The following is a 22,498-nucleotide window of genomic DNA, read 5'->3' as shown; positions in this document are numbered from 1 at the left end:
TTTAAAGTAGAAGTAAGAGGCAAAATGTATTTAGTACTAAGGTTCTTTATTTTTTAATATTATTATAGGTATATATTATATTTTATATTATCAAAAATGAAATTCTAGCTGTGGAATGAAAATTCTGGCTTCTTGCAGTTAACCTGCTCATACACCTGTGTTCACTATAATAGCAGCGCGACATGTCGCAATGATTTGGCTATTTATTTAATTTTTGTTTTCTACAAAAATATAGTTTATGTTATAACAAAAACCATGTAACTCAATGTTGCAAACTTTGGAGAAAACTTTAAAAAATTAAACATGTGTTAAAGTGTTAAAAATTATTCCACTGCCTGTCTATCCGTGCTTTCATGTCCGCAGCGATGTCATTGTATACCGTATCTAAGGGTTTCAATATGTCGTTTTCTTGTTCGAATTGTATGTAAACAGCGCTTTTTGCAATCTCATCTACAATTTAGTTTTCGGCAATGCCCTTGTGTCCGCGTACCCAATAGATGTATAATCGTCTGTCTGTGGCTAGTCTTTCTATGGCTTCCCTGGTCCTAAGAACGGTTTTAGATGAAATTTCATTAATGCCTCTGTAATGCAGAATGCACCAAGACTTTGAATACTTTCCATAGGCGTTTTGTGTGTCGTTTTTCTCAATGCAGTCCACCACACTAGACCACCATAAATATTGGCTTTACTACAGCTGAGTAGCACCAATACATTATTGAAGGAGATAGACCCCATGTAACTCCCACCATTCTTTTACATGCATATAGTGCGTTATTAGTGTCTCCTCTCCACTATATGGTGCATCCATGATAGTTTGCTATCCAAAATTACTCCAAGGTAATTTGCGTGGTATTTAACAGCCAGTTTTGCGGCGTTTAGCTTCGGGGGGATGCAAATTCGGGATCTTGTACCTTCTAATAAAAAGTACCATATCCGTTTTATCGGCGTTTACCCCCAAGCCTGTCTGAGTTGCCCATTGATGCACTGTAGCGAGTGTATTATTCATTATGTCGTTCACGGTATCTAGGTATTTGCCTGTTACTACTATGGCTAGGTCGATGATATGATGATATGAGGATGGTTCCATGTGTTGAGGTCCACGCAAGTGGGGAAAGTTACTGATCGCCATTCACTTGGGAATGGCCAGGACGATTCTTCTGCATATGGTTCAAGCAGCTCACAACGACCGGGATTAGCCCACGTATCCTCTGGGTAGCTTCCGAACACCCGTTCGGGAGTGAGCTAACGTGAGAAGGCGAAACATTCCAGGATAGCTGGTTGTGTGTTGGGTTTGGAACCCGCCACTTAAAAATCCCTCCCAATGAAAAGCTTAAAAAAGCCTCGGATGAGACCTCCCTATACTGATGACGACCACTGCAAACGAAATAAGGATTATGATTTGAGGGCATGCACCTGGAATGTCCGGCCCCTCAATGGGGAAGGTGCCACTGCCCGGCTGGTTGATGTCCTCGTGAGAGTAAAGGCTGACATCTCTGCCATTCAAGAGATGCGATGGACGGGACAAGGCAAGAAAAGCGCAGGACCTTGTGACGTCTACTACAGCTGCCATGTAAAGGAGCGCAAATTCGGTGTTGGATTTGTTGTGGGAGAGAGACTTCGTCGCCAAGTACTGTTGTTCACTCCGGTGGACGAGCGTCTCGCAACAATCCGCATCAAAGCCCGTTTTCAACATATCGCTAATTTGCGCCCACGCCCCAACGGAAGAGAAGGACGATGCGACTAAAGATTCCTTCTATGAGCGCTTGGAACGTTCCTATGAGCGCTGCCCCCACCACAACATAAAAATCGTGCCTGGCGACTTCAACGCCAGGGTGGGCAGGAGGGAATTTTTGGTCCCACAGTCGGAAAATTCAGCCTGCACAACGAAACATCCGGTAACGGACAGCGGCTGATCGACTTCGCCGGGGCCCGAAACATGGTAGTCTGTAGCACCCGATTCCAGCATAAGAAGATTCACCAAGCCACCTGGCTGTCTCCTGATCGAAAAACGCGAAACCACATCGATCATGTTGTGATAGATGGAAGACACGCTACTAGTGTATTAGATGTACGTACGATCCGAGGACCCAACATCGACTCGGATCATTATCTTGTTGCAGCCAAACTGCGCACACGCCTCTGCGCAGCAAAAAACGTGCCCTACCTACGCATAGAATGTTCGACATAGAAAAACTGCAATCACAATACACAGCCAGAAGATTCGCCACTCGACTCTCACTCCTGCTCTCAGAGACCACTGCCCAACAAACCGGCATGCACGAACAATGGAGCAACATTTCTCGTTCTCTACGTACCGCCGCCGAAGAAGAAATCGGATTCCGGCGAGCCCGAAAAAACAATTGGTACGACGAGGAATGTCATGCTGCCGCAGAAAGAAAGGATGCCGCCTATAAAGCCACGCTGCGATCGGGCGCAAGGCGAGCCATGTGGGACCGCTACAGAGAGCTGAAAAAGGGAGAGAGACGTATTATCCGACAGAAGAAACGAGAGACCGAAATACGTTAGTGCGAGGAGCTTGAGATGCTGGCCAATAGGAACGCCCGAAAATTCTACCAGAAAGCTCGGCGGCTTACAGAAGGTTTTAAGACCGGGGCGTTTTCCTGTAAGAACAAAGTCGGCGAACTGGTGACTGACGTACAGAACAATCTTAACTTATGGAGGGAACACTTCTCGAACCTATTAAACAGTGACAGCTGCGCATGTCACCGAGAATGTGAAGATCCCGATACCCCAATCGTTGACGATGGAATTGTCGTTCCGCTACCCGATCATGACGAGGTGAGAATAGCGATAATGCGGCTAAAGAACAACAAAGCTGCGGGTGCCGACGGACTGCCGGCTGAGCTATTCAAACATGGCGGCGAGGAGCTGGTAAGGTGCATGCATCAGCTCCTATGCAAAATATGGTCGAATGAAAGCATGCCTGCCGATTGGAATTTAGTTGTGCTCTACCCAATCCATAAGAAGGGCGATCCTGCAATTTGTGCCAATTACCGCAGGATTAGTCTTCTAAATATCGCCTATAAAGTTCTAGCGAGCGTATTGTGTGAAAGGCTGAAGCCCACCGTCAACCAACTGATTGGACCTTATCAGTGTGGCTTCAGACCTGGAAAGTCTACCATCGACCAAATATTCACAATACGCCAAATCTTGGAAAAGACCCATGAAAGGAGAATCGACACACACCATCTTTTCGTCGACTTCAAAGCTACTTTCGACAGTACGGAAAGGAGTTACCTGTATGCCGCGATGTCTGAATTTGGTATCCCCGCAGAACTAATACGGCTATGTAAGATGACGTTGCTCAACACCAGCAGCGCCGTCAGAATTGGGAAAGACCTCTCCAAGCCGTTTGATACCAAACGAGGTTTCAGACAGGGTGACTCGCTGTCGTGTGACTTCTTTAAGCTGATGTTGGAGAGCATCGTACGAGCCGCAGAACTTAATCGCTCAGGCACAATATTTTATAAGCGTACAATTGCTGGCGTATGCCGCTGATATTGACATCATCGGCCTTCACAACCGCGCTGTTAGTTCTGCCTTCTCCAAACTGGATAAAGAGGAAAAGCGAATGGGTCTGGTGGTGAACGAGGACAAAACGAAGTATCTCCTGTCTTCAAACAAACAGTCGGCGCCCTCACGTATCGGCACCCACGGCACTGTTGGCAGTTATAATTTTCGGGTTGTAAAAGACTTTGTTTATTTAGGAACCAGCATTAACACCGATAACAATGTCAGCCTTGAAATCCAACGTAGAATCTCTCTTACCAACAAGTGCTACTTTGGACTAAGTAGGCAATTGAGCAGTAAAGTCCTCTCTCGACGAACAAAACTAACACTCTACAAGACTCTCATCATGCCCGTCTTAACGTATGGCGCAGAAGCGTGGACGATGACAACATCCGATGAAGCGACGCTTGGAGTGTTCGAGAGAAAGATTCTGCGTAAGATTTTTGGACCTTTGCACGTTGGCAGCGGCGAATATCGCAGACGATGGAACGATGAGCTGTATGAGCTTTACGACGACATAGACATAGCGCAGCGAATAAAGATCCAGCGGCTACGTTGGCTGGGTCATGTCGTCCGAATGGATACAAACGCTCCGGCTTTGAAAGTATTCGATGCGGTACCAGCTGGTGGTAGCAGAGGAAGAGGAAGACCTCCTCTGCGTTGGAACGATCAGGTGGAGAAGGACTTGGCTTCACTTGGTGTGTCCAACTGACGCCGGTTAGCACGAGAAAGAAACGAGTGGCGCGCTTTGTTAAACTCGTCCAAAATCGCGTAAGCGGTTATAGCGCCAATTAAGAAGAAGAAGATCTAAATGAATGGCAAAGAAATATATACATAAATATCTATGGGTGGTTGCATTAGTTTTAAAGGTGACACACAGATGGCGCTATTTATCACTTTATCGCGTTGGCAATACTGAATATATATTCATGACAAAGCCTCATCCCTAGGCTTTGTTTATCAGTATCTGTCATTTCGCTGAAGTATAAACAACGCAGTGTTTTCGTGCTCCGAGTATGTCAACTTTCGTGCCGTCGAAACGCAATTTGCGGGAAGCTTTGCTTTTCTGCTTCAATTTGAGAAAAAATACAGCCCAAGCCCGTGAATTGCTGCAGGAGGCCTACCCAGACCATACTCCGTCGATTTCAACATGTGAGTACTGGTTTCGACGATTCAAAAGTGGTGATTTTCACACCGAAGACAAGGAGCGTCTTGGCCAGCCCAAAAAGTTCGAGGACGCGGAATTGGGGGAATTGGTAAACGAGGACTCGTGCCAAACCCAAGAAGAGCTTGCTGAATCATTGGGCGTTGATAAATCAACCGTTTGCAAGCGTCTAAAAGCGATGGGAATGATCCAAAAGCAAGGACATTGGGTCCCGTACGAGTTGAAGCTGCGCGACGTCGAACGGCGACTTTTTACGTGCGAATTGCTGATCGAGCGACAAAATCGGAAGGGTTTTTTGCATCGGGTGGTGACTGGCGACGAAAAATGGATCCACTACGATAACCCAAAACGCAAAAAATCATGGGGTTTGCCCGGCCACGCATCAACGTCGACGGCCAAGCAGAATATTCACGGCAAGAAAATCATGCTCTGCATTTGGTGGGATCAGGTCGGCGTCGTATATTTTGAGCTGCTCCAACCGGGCGAAACAATCACGGGGGATCGTTACCGACTGCAATTGATGCGTTTAAGCCGGGCATTGAAAGAAAAACGGCCGGAAACGGTAAAAAGGCACGACAAGGTTATTTTGCAACATGACAACGCTCGGCCGCATGTTGCTCAACCTGTCAAAAAATACCTTGGAACGCTTGGCTGGGAAGTGTTACCCCTTCCGCCGTATAGTCCAGACATAGCTCCCTCCAATTATCATTTGTTCCGGCATATGAGTCTCGATTTGGCGGACCAGCGGTTCTCCTCGTACGAGGCTACCAAAACATGGGTTGAGTCATGGATAGCCAAGCAGCGGCCAGAATTTTGGAGAAACGGCATCCGGAAATTGCCCGAAAAATGGGCGAAAGTTGTAGCTAGCGATGGCCAATACTTCGAATAAAATATTTTGTACCGTTTTTTCACAATAAAGCCCCAAATCTTCGAAAAAAAACCTTTAAAACTAATTCAACCTCCAATAATTTTAGTAAGTTTTCCAAAATGATGTCCCACATTTTAAAACTAAAAACATTAACACTAATAGTTATTAAATAATGAACAAATAATAATATGATCGATACGTATAATAAATGAAACGCATGCCATATTTGAAATGGCATATAATCGCGATTAATTATGTTGATGAAAGACCGCATACGAAGATTTTTCGCACTAGCGCTTATGGGAATTTTCTGCTTACCGACGTCCAAGGCATATTGACGTATTGGCATATTACATATATACATAAGTAATACAGACGATTGTATTCACTTTTTTTAGATAAAGAGGCATAACTTCATTTAATACACCACATATTATTTTTATTGCCAAAATAGCAACACAGAAATACCCTTCATGCGCAACGAAACTAATCAGTTATTCCTAAGCACATTGACACTACTAAAAAATAGTACGATTTAATTGATCTTGCGCAGGCGAAGCGGGACGCAATTAACAAAAAAAAAGCAAACATAACGGTACTTTTCCTGTTAAAGAAGATAGTCATTACAAAAAACTTCTTGGCTAGTTAGAAATGTGTACTGAGAGATAATTTATGGGAAAATCGATATACTGCTAGCACGTGAAAAGAGCTGGCAAAAATTACACCTCATTCATACAGGGCAATTTATATGTATTACGCTTCAACAAGTTGGGGACGAGTTGAGAATCATAAATTGGAAAAAAATTATTGAAAATAAAATATTATGGTAAACTCATGGACAAAGAAATATTTGAATAGTTATTATAAGTTTTCGCCAAAACCCAGCGGAATTTGCTGCAACAAGTAAAGCAAGTTCTATCTTCAAAAGCAGCAACAACAACTTACAATATTATGTTACTGCTATTCGAGAATTTCGACAAAAATAAGGAAACTAAATATATAGTCAAGTGTGTGGAAATGAAAAGAATATTTGCAAATAAAACATTATGAGATCTGCTCATAAAATCTGTCTACTCATTATTAGTGTCATAGATTGTTCGTAAAAACCCAGCAGAGCTCAATATGAAGAGTTGGTAGCAAAACTAAAAAAGCATGTGTATTCTAAGAAAGACATTTTTCTAGCTCAATTCATTAGAAGAACCCAAGATAACACAATCCGCGAACAGCTCATTCTGGCAGAATATTTAAGAAAATTGTTTGGGAAAAACACTATCTTTAGAAGCATTCAACATATGTACATAGATAGCCGTGAACTCAATGCAAAATTACAAAGTGCTATAAATGATGTCAACAAAATACTCGCAGGTATAAATCGTAGTAGAAGGCCGCGGATACATTCAATAATAATCAAAATTAAACTTGAGGCAAATAGGTATCGGAAACTTATGCATACGAAGCGGAAGAGAGAATCACAAAACAAAGGAATGTCACGTAAAGCGGCATAACCTCATATGTAAGTCATGTGGAAAAAAGGGGCATGTTCTGTTCGACAAGTATGCCTAAAGTTTAATGAATACTTCAAGCAACAATTACTCATGTTATATGCATTAAAAACGATAATTTCAAGAATGATGTTGGTATTACATAATGAAGTAATGCATTCAGCTTAGAATTCCACTGTATTTAGTGCACTACCCCCATTTCTGCCGAAATTACTTTTAGGAAACACTTCAAGTATTACGAAAATATTTTTACGTGAGAAAATTTTTACAGAAAATTCGCGCCACGCTGCTGCGTATGTTTGGAACCAATAATGCCAGAAACCGGTGAAGAAGAAACTGTACGTGTCGTAGCGTTAGATCGCAGTTTTCACTTCGGATGTTATAAATGTGAAGTATGGTTTCATATCCACACTTGAAGAGTAATTTTTACTAAGTACACCCTTATCGTATTTCTTTCAGGACTGTGGTTTGTTGTTATCGTCAGAAGCCGAGGGTCGTGGATGCTATCCTCTGGACGGACATGTACTCTGTAAAAGTTGTAATGCAAAACGTGTGCAAATGCTAACAAGTCGCATGGCAACAGAGTTATAAACAAACTTATTACTGTGACATATTATGAATATTATGTATAATTTCTACACTCGTATGTAAAATTAAAATAAATAAAAGTTCGTTTGGTTTGCTGACTTTTTAAAACCACATACCGTATTTATTTATTTAAAAGTTTTCGTCTCCTGCTTGTTAATATGTTCTTTTTCACTCTGGTGCCTCCTGAACGAACGCTGTAGGCACCTAGAAAATCACCTTCATAATCTGAACTTCCTTTTCCCTCTCAGCGCTTCAGCGCTTGAAGATCCTCGACTACACTTAGAGCCAATTCAGCCGTTAAAAGAGATGCATTAATATTTACACTACAATGAAACCGAAACACGTTCAACAAGAGCAACGTCTCACCAGTTACCACCTACATAATTTACTTTCGATTGCATTTCCGATAAGAACATTGCAGTCAAAGTGTTCTATCGGATGCGCCATTGTTTGTTTGTTTGTTAACAGTAATAGTAGACCCGCCAGTGTCAGGCATATCACCGATCGTCTTCGTCTAGCTCATCTAGGGGTAGGCCCAGGAAACATGCTGTTTCGACGGGATGGGTCCAGAGGGAGATGTTAGATGAGTCGGTTTTAAGGGGCATGTGAAAAGGTGGTTAGTGTCGTGCGGGGTGCCTTCACATGCCGGACATATGTTTGATACGTCGGGGTCGATTCTGGATAGGTAGGAGTTTAACCTGCTACAATATCCAGAACGTAATTGTGCCAGTGTTACACGTGTCTCACGAGGAAGCTGGAGCTCTTCATCTGCTGTAGGTGGTGGTTGGACTCCGATTACGGCATTCACAGGGCGGAAGCGTAAGAAGATGGCGACGGTCTCCCGGTGAATGTCGTTTATTGACGTCTAAACACTGTCAGGTCCAGTAGATTGCGGTAGGGTCCAGTATCCCAACCGCAATCGGGTGCGCCATCTTTGATGTCAGTATGTAAACGCTGAATTACTTTGTCATTTACAAACCGATCGACTTCAACATACATGTTTTCGATACGTTTCAGTACAATTTCAACCATTAATCGCTTTACATCGAAACAACGCGAAATCGACACTATAAAACCCGAAGTGCTTGACAAGGTGATGACAAACGCAGAAAAAAAATCGCAGTTTTTGATTGCTAATAAAGGTGGCCACTTGATTGATATTGTATTCAAAAAATAGTTTTAATAAATTGTAAATAACCAAACCAAATAAAAATACCTCACTTATACAAATCAGTTGTTTTCTTTTTCAATGTTATTCAATGTTTTCATCCCGACATAAAAGATGGCGCACCCTGTACAACCATAAATACCAAGAGTGGGATCGAGACTCCATTGACCTCACCCAGAAATTCCCACAATATCCTACAGCATTTCTCCTAAATTTCAAATACTTAATGTATTTAAAGTAGAAGTAAGAGGCAAAATGTATTTAGTACTAAGGTTCTTTATTTTTTAATATTATTATAGGTATATATTATATTTTATATTATCAAAAATGAAATTCTAGCTGTGGAATGAAAATTCTGGCTTCTTGCAGTTAACCTGCTCATACACCTGTGTTCACTATAATAGCAGCGCGACATGTCGCAATGATTTGGCTATTTATTTAATTTTTGTTTTCTACAAAAATATAGTTTATGTTATAACAAAAACCATGTAACTCAATGTTGCAAACTTTGGAGAAAACTTTAAAAAATTAAACATGTGTTAAAGTGTTAAAAATTATTCCACTTCCTGTCTATCCGTGCTTTCATGTCCGCAGCGATGTCATTGTATACCGTATCTAAGGGTTTCAATAGGTCGTTTTCTTGTTCGAATTGTATGTAAACAGCGCTTTTTGCAATCTCATCTACAATTTAGTTTTCGGCAATGCCCTTGTGTCCGCGTACCCAATAGATGTATAATCGTCTGTCTGTGGCTAGTCTTTCTATGGCTTCCCTGGTCCTAAGAACGGTTTTAGATGAAATTTCATTAATGCCTCTGTAATGCAGAATGCACCAAGACTTTGAATACTTTCCATAGGCGTTTTGTGTGTCGTTTTTCTCAATGCAGTCCACCACACTAGACCACCATAAATATTGGCTTTACTACAGCTGAGTAGCACCAATACATTATTGAAGGAGATAGACCCCATGTAACTCCCACCATTCTTTTACATGCATATAGTGCGTTATTAGTGTCTCCTCTCCACTATATGGTGCATCCATGATAGTTTGCTATCCAAAATTACTCCAAGGTAATTTGCGTGGTATTTAACAGCCAGTTTTGCGGCGTTTAGCTTCGGGGGGATGCAAATTCGGGATCTTGTACCTTCTAATAAAAAGTACCATATCCGTTTTATCGGCGTTTACCCCCAAGCCTGTCTGAGTTGCCCATTGATGCACTGTAGCGAGTGTATTATTCATTATGTCGTTCACGGTATCTAGGTATTTGCCTGTTACTACTATGGCTAGGTCGATGATATGATGATATGAGGATGGTTCCATGTGTTGAGGTCCACGCAAGTGGGGAAAGTTACTGATCGCCATTCACTTGGGAATGGCCAGGACGATTCTTCTGCATATGGTTCAAGCAGCTCACAACGACCGGGATTAGCCCACGTATCCTCTGGGTAGCTTCCGAACACCCGTTCGGGAGTGAGCTAACGTGAGAAGGCGAAACATTCCAGGATAGCTGGTTGTGTGTTGGGTTTGGAACCCGCCACTTAAAAATCCCTCCCAATGAAAAGCTTAAAAAAGCCTCGGATGAGACCTCCCTATACTGATGACGACCACTGCAAACGAAATAAGGATTATGATTTGAGGGCATGCACCTGGAATGTCCGGCCCCTCAATGGGGAAGGTGCCACTGCCCGGCTGGTTGATGTCCTCGTGAGAGTAAAGGCTGACATCTCTGCCATTCAAGAGATGCGATGGACGGGACAAGGCAAGAAAAGCGCAGGACCTTGTGACGTCTACTACAGCTGCCATGTAAAGGAGCGCAAATTCGGTGTTGGATTTGTTGTGGGAGAGAGACTTCGTCGCCAAGTACTGTTGTTCACTCCGGTGGACGAGCGTCTCGCAACAATCCGCATCAAAGCCCGTTTTCAACATATCGCTAATTTGCGCCCACGCCCCAACGGAAGAGAAGGACGATGCGACTAAAGATTCCTTCTATGAGCGCTTGGAACGTTCCTATGAGCGCTGCCCCCACCACAACATAAAAATCGTGCCTGGCGACTTCAACGCCAGGGTGGGCAGGAGGGAATTTTTGGTCCCACAGTCGGAAAATTCAGCCTGCACAACGAAACATCCGGTAACGGACAGCGGCTGATCGACTTCGCCGGGGCCCGAAACATGGTAGTCTGTAGCACCCGATTCCAGCATAAGAAGATTCACCAAGCCACCTGGCTGTCTCCTGATCGAAAAACGCGAAACCACATCGATCATGTTGTGATAGATGGAAGACACGCTACTAGTGTATTAGATGTACGTACGATCCGAGGACCCAACATCGACTCGGATCATTATCTTGTTGCAGCCAAACTGCGCACACGCCTCTGCGCAGCAAAAAACGTGCCCTACCTACGCATAGAATGTTCGACATAGAAAAACTGCAATCACAATACACAGCCAGAAGATTCGCCACTCGACTCTCACTCCTGCTCTCAGAGACCACTGCCCAACAAACCGGCATGCACGAACAATGGAGCAACATTTCTCGTTCTCTACGTACCGCCGCCGAAGAAGAAATCGGATTCCGGCGAGCCCGAAAAAACAATTGGTACGACGAGGAATGTCATGCTGCCGCAGAAAGAAAGGATGCCGCCTATAAAGCCACGCTGCGATCGCGCGCAAGGCGAGCCATGTGGGACCGCTACAGAGAGCTGAAAAAGGGAGAGAGACGTATTATCCGACAGAAGAAACGAGAGACCGAAATACGTTAGTGCGAGGAGCTTGAGATGCTGGCCAATAGGAACGCCCGAAAATTCTACCAGAAAGCTCGGCGGCTTACAGAAGGTTTTAAGACCGGGGCGTTTTCCTGTAAGAACAAAGTCGGCGAACTGGTGACTGACGTACAGAACAATCTTAACTTATGGAGGGAACACTTCTCGAACCTATTAAACAGTGACAGCTGCGCATGTCACCGAGAATGTGAAGATCCCGATACCCCAATCGTTGACGATGGAATTGTCGTTCCGCTACCCGATCATGACGAGGTGAGAATAGCGATAATGCGGCTAAAGAACAACAAAGCTGCGGGTGCCGACGGACTGCCGGCTGAGCTATTCAAACATGGCGGCGAGGAGCTGGTAAGGTGCATGCATCAGCTCCTATGCAAAATATGGTCGAATGAAAGCATGCCTGCCGATTGGAATTTAGTTGTGCTCTGCCCAATCCATAAGAAGGGCGATCCTGCAATTTGTGCCAATTACCGCAGGATTAGTCTTCTAAATATCGCCTATAAAGTTCTAGCGAGCGTATTGTGTGAAAGGCTGAAGCCCACCGTCAACCAACTGATTGGACCTTATCAGTGTGGCTTCAGACCTGGAAAGTCTACCATCGACCAAATATTCACAATACGCCAAATCTTGGAAAAGACCCATGAAAGGAGAATCGACACACACCATCTTTTCGTCGACTTCAAAGCTACTTTCGACAGTACGGAAAGGAGTTACCTGTATGCCGCGATGTCTGAATTTGGTATCCCCGCAGAACTAATACGGCTATGTAAGATGACGTTGCTCAACACCAGCAGCGCCGTCAGAATTGGGAAAGACCTCTCCAAGCCGTTTGATACCAAACGAGGTTTCAGACAGGGTGACTCGCTGTCGTGTGACTTCTTTAAGCTGATGTTGGAGAGCATCGTACGAGCCGCAGAACTTAATCGCTCAGGCACAATATTTTATAAGCGTACAATTGCTGGCGTATGCCGCTGATATTGACATCATCGGCCTTCACAACCGCGCTGTTAGTTCTGCCTTCTCCAAACTGGATAAAGAGGAAAAGCGAATGGGTCTGGTGGTGAACGAGGACAAAACGAAGTATCTCCTGTCTTCAAACAAACAGTCGGCGCCCTCACGTATCGGCACCCACGGCACTGTTGGCAGTTATAATTTTCGGGTTGTAAAAGACTTTGTTTATTTAGGAACCAGCATTAACACCGATAACAATGTCAGCCTTGAAATCCAACGTAGAATCTCTCTTACCAACAAGTGCTACTTTGGACTAAGTAGGCAATTGAGCAGTAAAGTCCTCTCTCGACGAACAAAACTAACACTCTACAAGACTCTCATCATGCCCGTCTTAACGTATGGCGCAGAAGCGTGGACGATGACAACATCCGATGAAGCGACGCTTGGAGTGTTCGAGAGAAAGATTCTGCGTAAGATTTTTGGACCTTTGCACGTTGGCAGCGGCGAATATCGCAGACGATGGAACGATGAGCTGTATGAGCTTTACGACGACATAGACATAGCGCAGCGAATAAAGATCCAGCGGCTACGTTGGCTGGGTCATGTCGTCCGAATGGATACAAACGCTCCGGCTTTGAAAGTATTCGATGCGGTACCAGCTGGTGGTAGCAGAGGAAGAGGAAGACCTCCTCTGCGTTGGAACGATCAGGTGGAGAAGGACTTGGCTTCACTTGGTGTGTCCAACTGACGCCGGTTAGCACGAGAAAGAAACGAGTGGCGCGCTTTGTTAAACTCGTCCAAAATCGCGTAAGCGGTTATAGCGCCAATTAAGAAGAAGAAGATCTAAATGAATGGCAAAGAAATATATACATAAATATCTATGGGTGGTTGCATTAGTTTTAAAGGTGACACACAGATGGCGCTATTTATCACTTTATCGCGTTGGCAATACTGAATATATATTCATGACAAAGCCTCATCCCTAGGCTTTGTTTATCAGTATCTGTCATTTCGCTGAAGTATAAACAACGCAGTGTTTTCGTGCTCCGAGTATGTCAACTTTCGTGCCGTCGAAACGCAATTTGCGGGAAGCTTTGCTTTTCTGCTTCAATTTGAGAAAAAATACAGCCCAAGCCCGTGAATTGCTGCAGGAGGCCTACCCAGACCATACTCCGTCGATTTCAACATGTGAGTACTGGTTTCGACGATTCAAAAGTGGTGATTTTCACACCGAAGACAAGGAGCGTCTTGGCCAGCCCAAAAAGTTCGAGGACGCGGAATTGGGGGAATTGGTAAACGAGGACTCGTGCCAAACCCAAGAAGAGCTTGCTGAATCATTGGGCGTTGATAAATCAACCGTTTGCAAGCGTCTAAAATCGATGGGAATGATCCAAAAGCAAGGACATTGGGTCCCGTACGAGTTGAAGCTGCGCGACGTCGAACGGCGACTTTTTACGTGCGAATTGCTGATCGAGCGACAAAATCGGAAGGGTTTTTTGCATCGGGTGGTGACTGGCGACGAAAAATGGATCCACTACGATAACCCAAAACGCAAAAAATCATGGGGTTTGCCCGGCCACGCATCAACGTCGACGGCCAAGCAGAATATTCACGGCAAGAAAATCATGCTCTGCATTTGGTGGGATCAGGTCGGCGTCGTATATTTTGAGCTGCTCCAACCGGGCGAAACAATCACGGGGGATCGTTACCGACTGCAATTGATGCGTTTAAGCCGGGCATTGAAAGAAAAACGGCCGGAAACGGTAAAAAGGCACGACAAGGTTATTTTGCAACATGACAACGCTCGGCCGCATGTTGCTCAACCTGTCAAAAAATACCTTGGAACGCTTGGCTGGGAAGTGTTACCCCTTCCGCCGTATAGTCCAGACATAGCTCCCTCCAATTATCATTTGTTCCGGCATATGAGTCTCGATTTGGCGGACCAGCGGTTCTCCTCGTACGAGGCTACCAAAACATGGGTTGAGTCATGGATAGCCAAGCAGCGGCCAGAATTTTGGAGAAACGGCATCCGGAAATTGCCCGAAAAATGGGCGAAAGTTGTAGCTAGCGATGGCCAATACTTCGAATAAAATATTTTGTACCGTTTTTTCACAATAAAGCCCCAAATCTTCGAAAAAAAACCTTTAAAACTAATTCAACCTCCAATAATTTTAGTAAGTTTTCCAAAATGATGTCCCACATTTTAAAACTAAAAACATTAACACTAATAGTTATTAAATAATGAACAAATAATAATATGATCGATACGTATAATAAATGAAACGCATGCCATATTTGAAATGGCATATAATCGCGATTAATTATGTTGATGAAAGACCGCATACGAAGATTTTTCGCACTAGCGCTTATGGGAATTTTCTGCTTACCGACGTCCAAGGCATATTGACGTATTGGCATATTACATATATACATAAGTAATACAGACGATTGTATTCACTTTTTTTAGATAAAGAGGCATAACTTCATTTAATACACCACATATTATTTTTATTGCCAAAATACCAACACAGAAATACCCTTCATGCGCAACGAAACTAATCAGTTATTCCTAAGCACATTGACACTACTAAAAAATAGTACGATTTAATTGATCTTGCGCAGGCGAAGCGGGACGCAATTAACAAAAAAAAAGCAAACATAACGGTACTTTTCCTGTTAAAGAAGATAGTCATTACAAAAAACTTCTTGGCTAGTTAGAAATGTGTACTGAGAGATAATTTATGGGAAAATCGATATACTGCTAGCACGTGAAAAGAGCTGGCAAAAATTACACCTCATTCATACAGGGCAATTTATATGTATTACGCTTCAACAAGTTGGGGACGAGTTGAGAATCATAAATTGGAAAAAAATTATTGAAAATAAAATATTATGGTAAACTCATGGACAAAGAAATATTTGAATAGTTATTATAAGTTTTCGCCAAAACCCAGCGGAATTTGCTGCAACAAGTAAAGCAAGTTCTATCTTCAAAAGCAGCAACAACAACTTACAATATTATGTTACTGCTATTCGAGAATTTCGACAAAAATAAGGAAACTAAATATATAGTCAAGTGTGTGGAAATGAAAAGAATATTTGCAAATAAAACATTATGAGATCTGCTCATAAAATCTGTCTACTCATTATTAGTGTCATAGATTGTTCGTAAAAACCCAGCAGAGCTCAATATGAAGAGTTGGTAGCAAAACTAAAAAAGCATGTGTATTCTAAGAAAGACATTTTTCTAGCTCAATTCATTAGAAGAACCCAAGATAACACAATCCGCGAACAGCTCATTCTGGCAGAATATTTAAGAAAATTGTTTGGGAAAAACACTATCTTTAGAAGCATTCAACATATGTACATAGATAGCCGTGAACTCAATGCAAAATTACAAAGTGCTATAAATGATGTCAACAAAGTACTCGCAGGTATAAATCGTAGTAGAAGGCCGCGGATACATTCAATAATAATCAAAATTAAACTTGAGGCAAATAGGTATCGGAAACTTATGCATACGAAGCGGAAGAGAGAATCACAAAACAAAGGAATGTCACGTAAAGCGGCATAACCTCATATGTAAGTCATGTGGAAAAAAGGGGCATGTTCTGTTCGACAAGTATGCCTAAAGTTTAATGAATACTTCAAGCAACAATTACTCATGTTATATGCATTAAAAACGATAATTTCAAGAATGATGTTGGTATTACATAATGAAGTAATGCATTCAGCTTAGAATTCCACTGTATTTAGTGCACTACCCCCATTTCTGCCGAAATTACTTTTAGGAAACACTTCAAGTATTACGAAAATATTTTTACGTGAGAAAATTTTTACAGAAAATTCGCGCCACGCTGCTGCGTATGTTTGGAACCAATAATGCCAGAAACCGGTGAAGAAGAAACTGTACGTGTCGTAGCGTTAGATCGCAGTTTTCACTTCGGATGTTATAAATGTGAAGTATGGTTTCATATCCACACTTGAAGAGTAATTTTTACTAAGTACACCCTTATCGTATTTCTTTCAGGACTGTGGTTTGTTGTTATCGTCAGAAGCCGAGGGTCGTGGATGCTATCCTCTGGACGGACATGTACTCTGTAAAAGTTGTAATGCAAAACGTGTGCAAATGCTAACAAGTCGCATGGCAACAGAGTTATAAACAAACTTATTACTGTGACATATTATGAATATTATGTATAATTTCTACACTCGTATGTAAAATTAAAATAAATAAAAGTTCGTTTGGTTTGCTGACTTTTTAAAACCACATACCGTATTTATTTATTTAAAAGTTTTCGTCTCCTGCTTGTTAATATGTTCTTTTTCACTCTGGTGCCTCCTGAACGAACGCTGTAGGCACCTAGAAAATCACCTTCATAATCTGAACTTCCTTTTCCCTCTCAGCGCTTCAGCGCTTGAAGATCCTCGACTACACTTAGAGCCAATTCAGCCGTTAAAAGAGATGCATTAATATTTACACTACAATGAAACCGAAACACGTTCAACAAGAGCAACGTCTCACCAGTTACCACCTACATAATTTACTTTCGATTGCATTTCCGATAAGAACATTGCAGTCAAAGTGTTCTATCGGATGCGCCATTGTTTGTTTGTTTGTTAACAGTAATAGTAGACCCGCCAGTGTCAGGCATATCACCGATCGTCTTCGTCTAGCTCATCTAGGGGTAGGCCCAGGAAACATGCTGTTTCGACGGGATGGGTCCAGAGGGAGATGTTAGATGAGTCGGTTTTAAGGGGCATGTGAAAAGGTGGTTAGTGTCGTGCGGGGTGCCTTCACATGCCGGACATATGTTTGATACGTCGGGGTCGATTCTGGATAGGTAGGAGTTTAACCTGCTACAATATCCAGAACGTAATTGTGCCAGTGTTACACGTGTCTCACGAGGAAGCTGGAGCTTCTCATCTGCTGTAGGTGGTGGTTGGACTCCGATTACGGCATTCACAGGACGGAAGCTTAAGAAGATGGCGACGGTCTCCCGGTGAATGTCGTTTACTGACGTCTAAACACTGTTAGGTCCAGTAGATTGCGGTAGGGTCCAGTATCCCAACCGCAATCGGGTGCGCCATCTTTGATGTCAGTATGTAAACGCTGAATTACTTTGTCATTTACAAACCGATCGACTTCAACATACATGTTTTCGATACGTTTCAGTACAATTTCAACCATTAATCGCTTTACATCGAAACAACGCGAAATCGACACTATAAAACCCGAAGTGCTTGACAAGGTGATGACAAACGCAGAAAAAAAATCGCAGTTTTTGATTGCTAATAAAGGTGGCCACTTGATTGATATTGTATTCAAAAAATAGTTTTAATAAATTGTAAATAACCAAACCAAATAAAAATACCTCACTTATACAAATCAGTTGTTTTCTTTTTCAATGTTATTCAATGTTTTCATCCCGACATAAAAGATGGCGCACCCTGTACAACCATAAATACCAAGAGTGGGATCGAGACTCCATTGACCTCACCCAGAAATTCCCACAATATCCTACAGCATTTCTCCTAAATTTCAAATACTTAATGTATTTAAAGTAGAAGTAAGAGGCAAAATGTATTTAGTACTAAGGTTCTTTATTTTTTAATATTATTATAGGTATATATTATATTTTATATTATCAAAAATGAAATTCTAGCTGTGGAATGAAAATTCTGGCTTCTTGCAGTTAACCTGCTCATACACCTGTGTTCACTATAATAGCAGCGCGACATGTCGCAATGATTTGGCTATTTATTTAATTTTTGTTTTCTACAAAAATATAGTTTATGTTATAACAAAAACCATGTAACTCAATGTTGCAAACTTTGGAGAAAACTTTAAAAAATTAAACATGTGTTAAAGTGTTAAAAATTATTCCACTGCCTGTCTATCCGTGCTTTCATGTCCGCAGCGATGTCATTGTATACCGTATCTAAGGGTTTCAATATGTCGTTTTCTTGTTCGAGTTGTATGTAAACAGCGCTTTTTGCAATCTCATCTACAATTTAGTTTTCGGCAATGCCCTTGTGTCCGCGTACCCAATAGATGTATAATCGTCTGTCTGTGGCTAGTCTTTCTATGGCTTCCCTGGTCCTAAGAACGGTTTTAGATGAAATTTCATTAATGCCTCTGTAATGCAGAATGCACCAAGACTTTGAATACTTTCCATAGGCGTTTTGTGTGTCGTTTTTCTCAATGCAGTCCACCACACTAGACCACCATAAATATTGGCTTTACTACAGCTGAGTAGCACCAATACATTATTGAAGGAGATAGACCCCATGTAACTCCCACCATTCTTTTACATGCATATAGTGCGTTATTAGTGTCTCCTCTCCACTATATGGTGCATCCATGATAGTTTGCTATCCAAAATTACTCCAAGGTAATTTGCGTGGTATTTAACAGCCAGTTTTGCGGCGTTTAGCTTCGGGGGGGTGCAAATTCGGGATCTTGTACCTTCTAATAAAAAGTACCATATCCGTTTTATCGGCGTTTACCCCCAAGCCTGTCTGAGTTGCCCATTGATGCACTGTAGCGAGTGTATTATTCGTTATGTCGTTCACGGTATCTAGGTATTTGCCTGTTACTACTATGGCTAGGTCGATGATATGATGATATGAGGATGGTTCCATGTGTTGAGGTCCACGCAAGTGAGGAAAGTTACTGATCGCCATTCACTTGGGAATGGCCAGGACGATTCTTCTGCATATGGTTCAAGCAGCTCACAACGACCGGGATTAGCCCACGTATCCTCTGGGTAGCTTCCGAACACCCGTTCGGGAGTGAGCTAACGTGAGAAGGCGAAACATTCCAGGATAGCTGGTTGTGTGTTGGGTTTGGGACCCGCCACTTAAAAATCCCTCCCAATGAAAAGCTTAAAAAAGCCTCGGATGAGACCTCCCTATACTGATGACGACCACTGCAAACGAAATAAGGATTATGATTTGAGGGCATGCACCTGGAATGTCCGGCCCCTCAATGGGGAAGGTGCCACTGCCCGGCTGGTTGATGTCCTCGTGAGAGTAAAGGCTGACATCTCTGCCATTCAAGAGATGCGATGGACGGGACAAGGCAAGAAAAGCGCAGGACCTTGTGACGTCTACTACAGCTGCCATGTAAAGGAGCGCAAATTCGGTGTTGGATTTGTTGTGGGAGAGAGACTTCGTCGCCAAGTACTGTTGTTCACTCCGGTGGACGAGCGTCTCGCAACAATCCGCATCAAAGCCCGTTTTCAACATATCGCTAATTTGCGCCCACGCCCCAACGGAAGAGAAGGACGATGCGACTAAAGATTCCTTCTATGAGCGCTTGGAACGTTCCTATGAGCGCTGCCCCCACCACAACATAAAAATCGTGCCTGGCGACTTCAACGCCAGGGTGGGCAGGAGGGAATTTTTGGTCCCACAGTCGGAAAATTCAGCCTGCACAACGAAACATCCGGTAACGGACAGCGGCTGATCGACTTCGCCGGGGCCCGAAACATGGTAGTCTGTAGCACCCGATTCCAGCATAAGAAGATTCACCAAGCCACCTGGCTGTCTCCTGATCGAAAAACGCGAAACCACATCGATCATGTTGTGATAGATGGAAGACACGCTACTAGTGTATTAGATGTACGTACGATCCGAGGACCCAACATCGACTCGGATCATTATCTTGTTGCAGCCAAACTGCGCACACGCCTCTGCGCAGCAAAAAACGTGCCCTACCTACGCATAGAATGTTCGACATAGAAAAACTGCAATCACAATACACAGCCAGAAGATTCGCCACTCGACTCTCACTCCTGCTCTCAGAGACCACTGCCCAACAAACCGGCATGCACGAACAATGGAGCAACATTTCTCGTTCTCTACGTACCGCCGCCGAAGAAGAAATCGGATTCCGGCGAGCCCGAAAAAACAATTGGTACGACGAGGAATGTCATGCTGCCGCAGAAAGAAAGGATGCCGCCTATAAAGCCACGCTGCGATCGGGCGCAAGGCGAGCCATGTGGGACCGCTACAGAGAGCTGAAAAAGGGAGAGAGACGTATTATCCGACAGAAGAAACGAGAGACCGAAATACGTTAGTGCGAGGAGCTTGAGATGCTGGCCAATAGGAACGCCCGAAAATTCTACCAGAAAGCTCGGCGGCTTACAGAAGGTTTTAAGACCGGGGCGTTTTCCTGTAAGAACAAAGTCGGCGAACTGGTGACTGACGTACAGAACAATCTTAACTTATGGAGGGAACACTTCTCGAACCTATTAAACAGTGACAGCTGCGCATGTCACCGAGAATGTGAAGATCCCGATACCCCAATCGTTGACGATGGAATTGTCGTTCCGCTACCCGATCATGACGAGGTGAGAATAGCGATAATGCGGCTAAAGAACAACAAAGCTGCGGGTGCCGACGGACTGCCGGCTGAGCTATTCAAACATGGCGGCGAGGATCTGGTAAGGTGCATGCATCAGCTCCTATGCAAAATATAGTCGAATGAAAGCATGCCTGCCGATTGGAATTTAGTTGTGCTCTGCCCAATCCATAAGAAGGGCGATCCTGCAATTTGTGCCAATTACCGCGGGATTAGTCTTCTAAATATCGCCTATAAAGTTCTAGCGAGCGTATTGTGTGAAAGGCTGAAGCCCACCGTCAACCAACTGATTGGACCTTATCAGTGTGGCTTCAGACCTGGAAAGTCTACCATCGACCAAATATTCACAATACGCCAAATCTTGGAAAAGACCCATGAAAGGAGAATCGACACACACCATCTTTTCGTCGACTTCAAAGCTACTTTCGACAGTACGGAAAGGAGTTACCTGTATGCCGCGATGTCTGAATTTGGTATCCCCGCAGAACTAATACGGCTATGTAAGATGACGTTGCTCAACACCAGCAGCGCCGTCAGAATTGGGAAAGACCTCTCCAAGCCGTTTGATACCAAACGAGGTTTCAGACAGGGTGACTCGCTGTCGTGTGACTTCTTTAAGCTGATGTTGGAGAGCATCGTACGAGCCGCAGAACTTAATCGCTCAGGCACAATATTTTATAAGCGTACAATTGCTGGCGTATGCCGCTGATATTGACATCATCGGCCTTCACAACCGCGCTGTTAGTTCTGCCTTCTCCAAACTGGATAAAGAGGAAAAGCGAATGGGTCTGGTGGTGAACGAGGACAAAACGAAGTATCTCCTGTCTTCAAACAAACAGTCGGCGCCCTCACGTATCGGCACCCACGGCACTGTTGGCAGTTATAATTTTCGGGTTGTAAAAGACTTTGTTTATTTAGGAACCAGCATTAACACCGATAACAATGTCAGCCTTGAAATCCAACGTAGAATCTCTCTTACCAACAAGTGCTACTTTGGACTAAGTAGGCAATTGAGCAGTAAAGTCCTCTCTCGACGAACAAAACTAACACTCTACAAGACTCTCATCATGCCCGTCCTAACGTATGGCGCAGAAGCGTGGACGATGACAACATCCGATGAAGCGACGCTTGGAGTGTTCGAGAGAAAGATTCTGCGTAAGATTTTTGGACCTTTGCACGTTGGCAGCGGCGAATATCGCAGACGATGGAACGATGAGCTGTATGAGCTTTACGACGACATAGACATAGCGCAGCGAATAAAGATCCAGCGGCTACGTTGGCTGGGTCATGTCGTCCGAATGGATACAAACGCTCCGGCTTTGAAAGTATTCGATGCGGTACCAGCTGGTGGTAGCAGAGGAAGAGGAAGACCTCCTCTGCGTTGGAACGATCAGGTGGAGAAGGACTTGGCTTCACTTGGTGTGTCCAACTGACGCCGGTTAGCACGAGAAAGAAACGAGTGGCGCGCTTTGTTAAACTCGGCCAAAATCGCGTAAGCGGTTATAGCGCCAATTAAGAAGAAGAAGAAGATCTAAATGAATGGCAAAGAAATATATACATAAATATCTATGGGTGGTTGCAT

The 22,498-nt window shown here is 43.4% G+C and overlaps 2 protein-coding genes across 5 annotated transcripts; both read left to right on the top strand.

Moving 5' to 3' along the window:
- The first annotated feature begins 5,111 nt into the window (after positions 1 to 5,111).
- LOC128869459 (thyroid receptor-interacting protein 6-like) lies at positions 5,112 to 7,765 on the top strand. 3 transcript variants are annotated; one of them, XR_008455291.1, is made up of 3 exons: positions 5,112 to 6,390; positions 7,338 to 7,458; positions 7,526 to 7,765. XR_008455291.1 is itself a non-coding variant. In XM_054112008.1 (2 exons), exons 1-2 carry the CDS (start codon positions 7,378 to 7,380, stop codon positions 7,655 to 7,657), a joined length of 213 nt encoding a protein of 70 aa, XP_053967983.1. In that variant the 5' UTR covers positions 5,644 to 7,377; the 3' UTR covers positions 7,658 to 7,765. The 3 variants fall into 3 exon arrangements, 1 of the variants encoding a protein (XP_053967983.1); XR_008455290.1 differs by having other exon boundaries at positions 5,112 to 7,077; XM_054112008.1 differs by having other exon boundaries at positions 5,644 to 7,458.
- A 7,326-nt stretch (positions 7,766 to 15,091) lies between these two features.
- On the top strand, positions 15,092 to 16,818 carry LOC128869460 (thyroid receptor-interacting protein 6-like). Of its 2 annotated transcripts, none has more exons than XR_008455292.1 (3): positions 15,092 to 16,130; positions 16,391 to 16,511; positions 16,579 to 16,818. XR_008455292.1 is itself a non-coding variant. In XM_054112010.1 (3 exons), exons 2-3 carry the CDS (start codon positions 16,431 to 16,433, stop codon positions 16,708 to 16,710), a joined length of 213 nt encoding a protein of 70 aa, XP_053967985.1. In that variant the 5' UTR covers positions 15,106 to 15,443; positions 16,391 to 16,430; the 3' UTR covers positions 16,711 to 16,818. The 2 variants fall into 2 exon arrangements, 1 of the variants encoding a protein (XP_053967985.1); XM_054112010.1 differs by having other exon boundaries at positions 15,106 to 15,443.
- Positions 16,819 to 22,498: the final 5,680 nt, after the last annotated feature.

This window comes from Anastrepha ludens, chromosome X (assembly GCF_028408465.1).
Source record: "Anastrepha ludens isolate Willacy chromosome X, idAnaLude1.1, whole genome shotgun sequence".
Classification (NCBI taxonomy): Eukaryota; Metazoa; Arthropoda; class Insecta; order Diptera; family Tephritidae; genus Anastrepha; species Anastrepha ludens.
Note: the sequence above shows the minus strand (reverse complement) of the source record. Positions and strands in the feature narration are given on the sequence as shown.

What these genes read in the sequence shown, in the direction of transcription:
- LOC128869459 (XM_054112008.1), top strand. Translation starts at nt 7,378, where the DNA reads ATGCCAGAAACCGGTGAAGAAGAAACTGTACGTGTCGTAGCGTTAGAT. An exon ending in TCGGATGTTATAAATGTGAA is followed by an intron (nt 7,459 to 7,525) that starts GTATGGTTTCAT and finishes TATTTCTTTCAG; the next exon opens with GACTGTGGTTTGTTGTTATC.
- LOC128869460 (XM_054112010.1), top strand. Translation starts at nt 16,431, where the DNA reads ATGCCAGAAACCGGTGAAGAAGAAACTGTACGTGTCGTAGCGTTAGAT. An exon ending in TCGGATGTTATAAATGTGAA is followed by an intron (nt 16,512 to 16,578) that starts GTATGGTTTCAT and finishes TATTTCTTTCAG; the next exon opens with GACTGTGGTTTGTTGTTATC.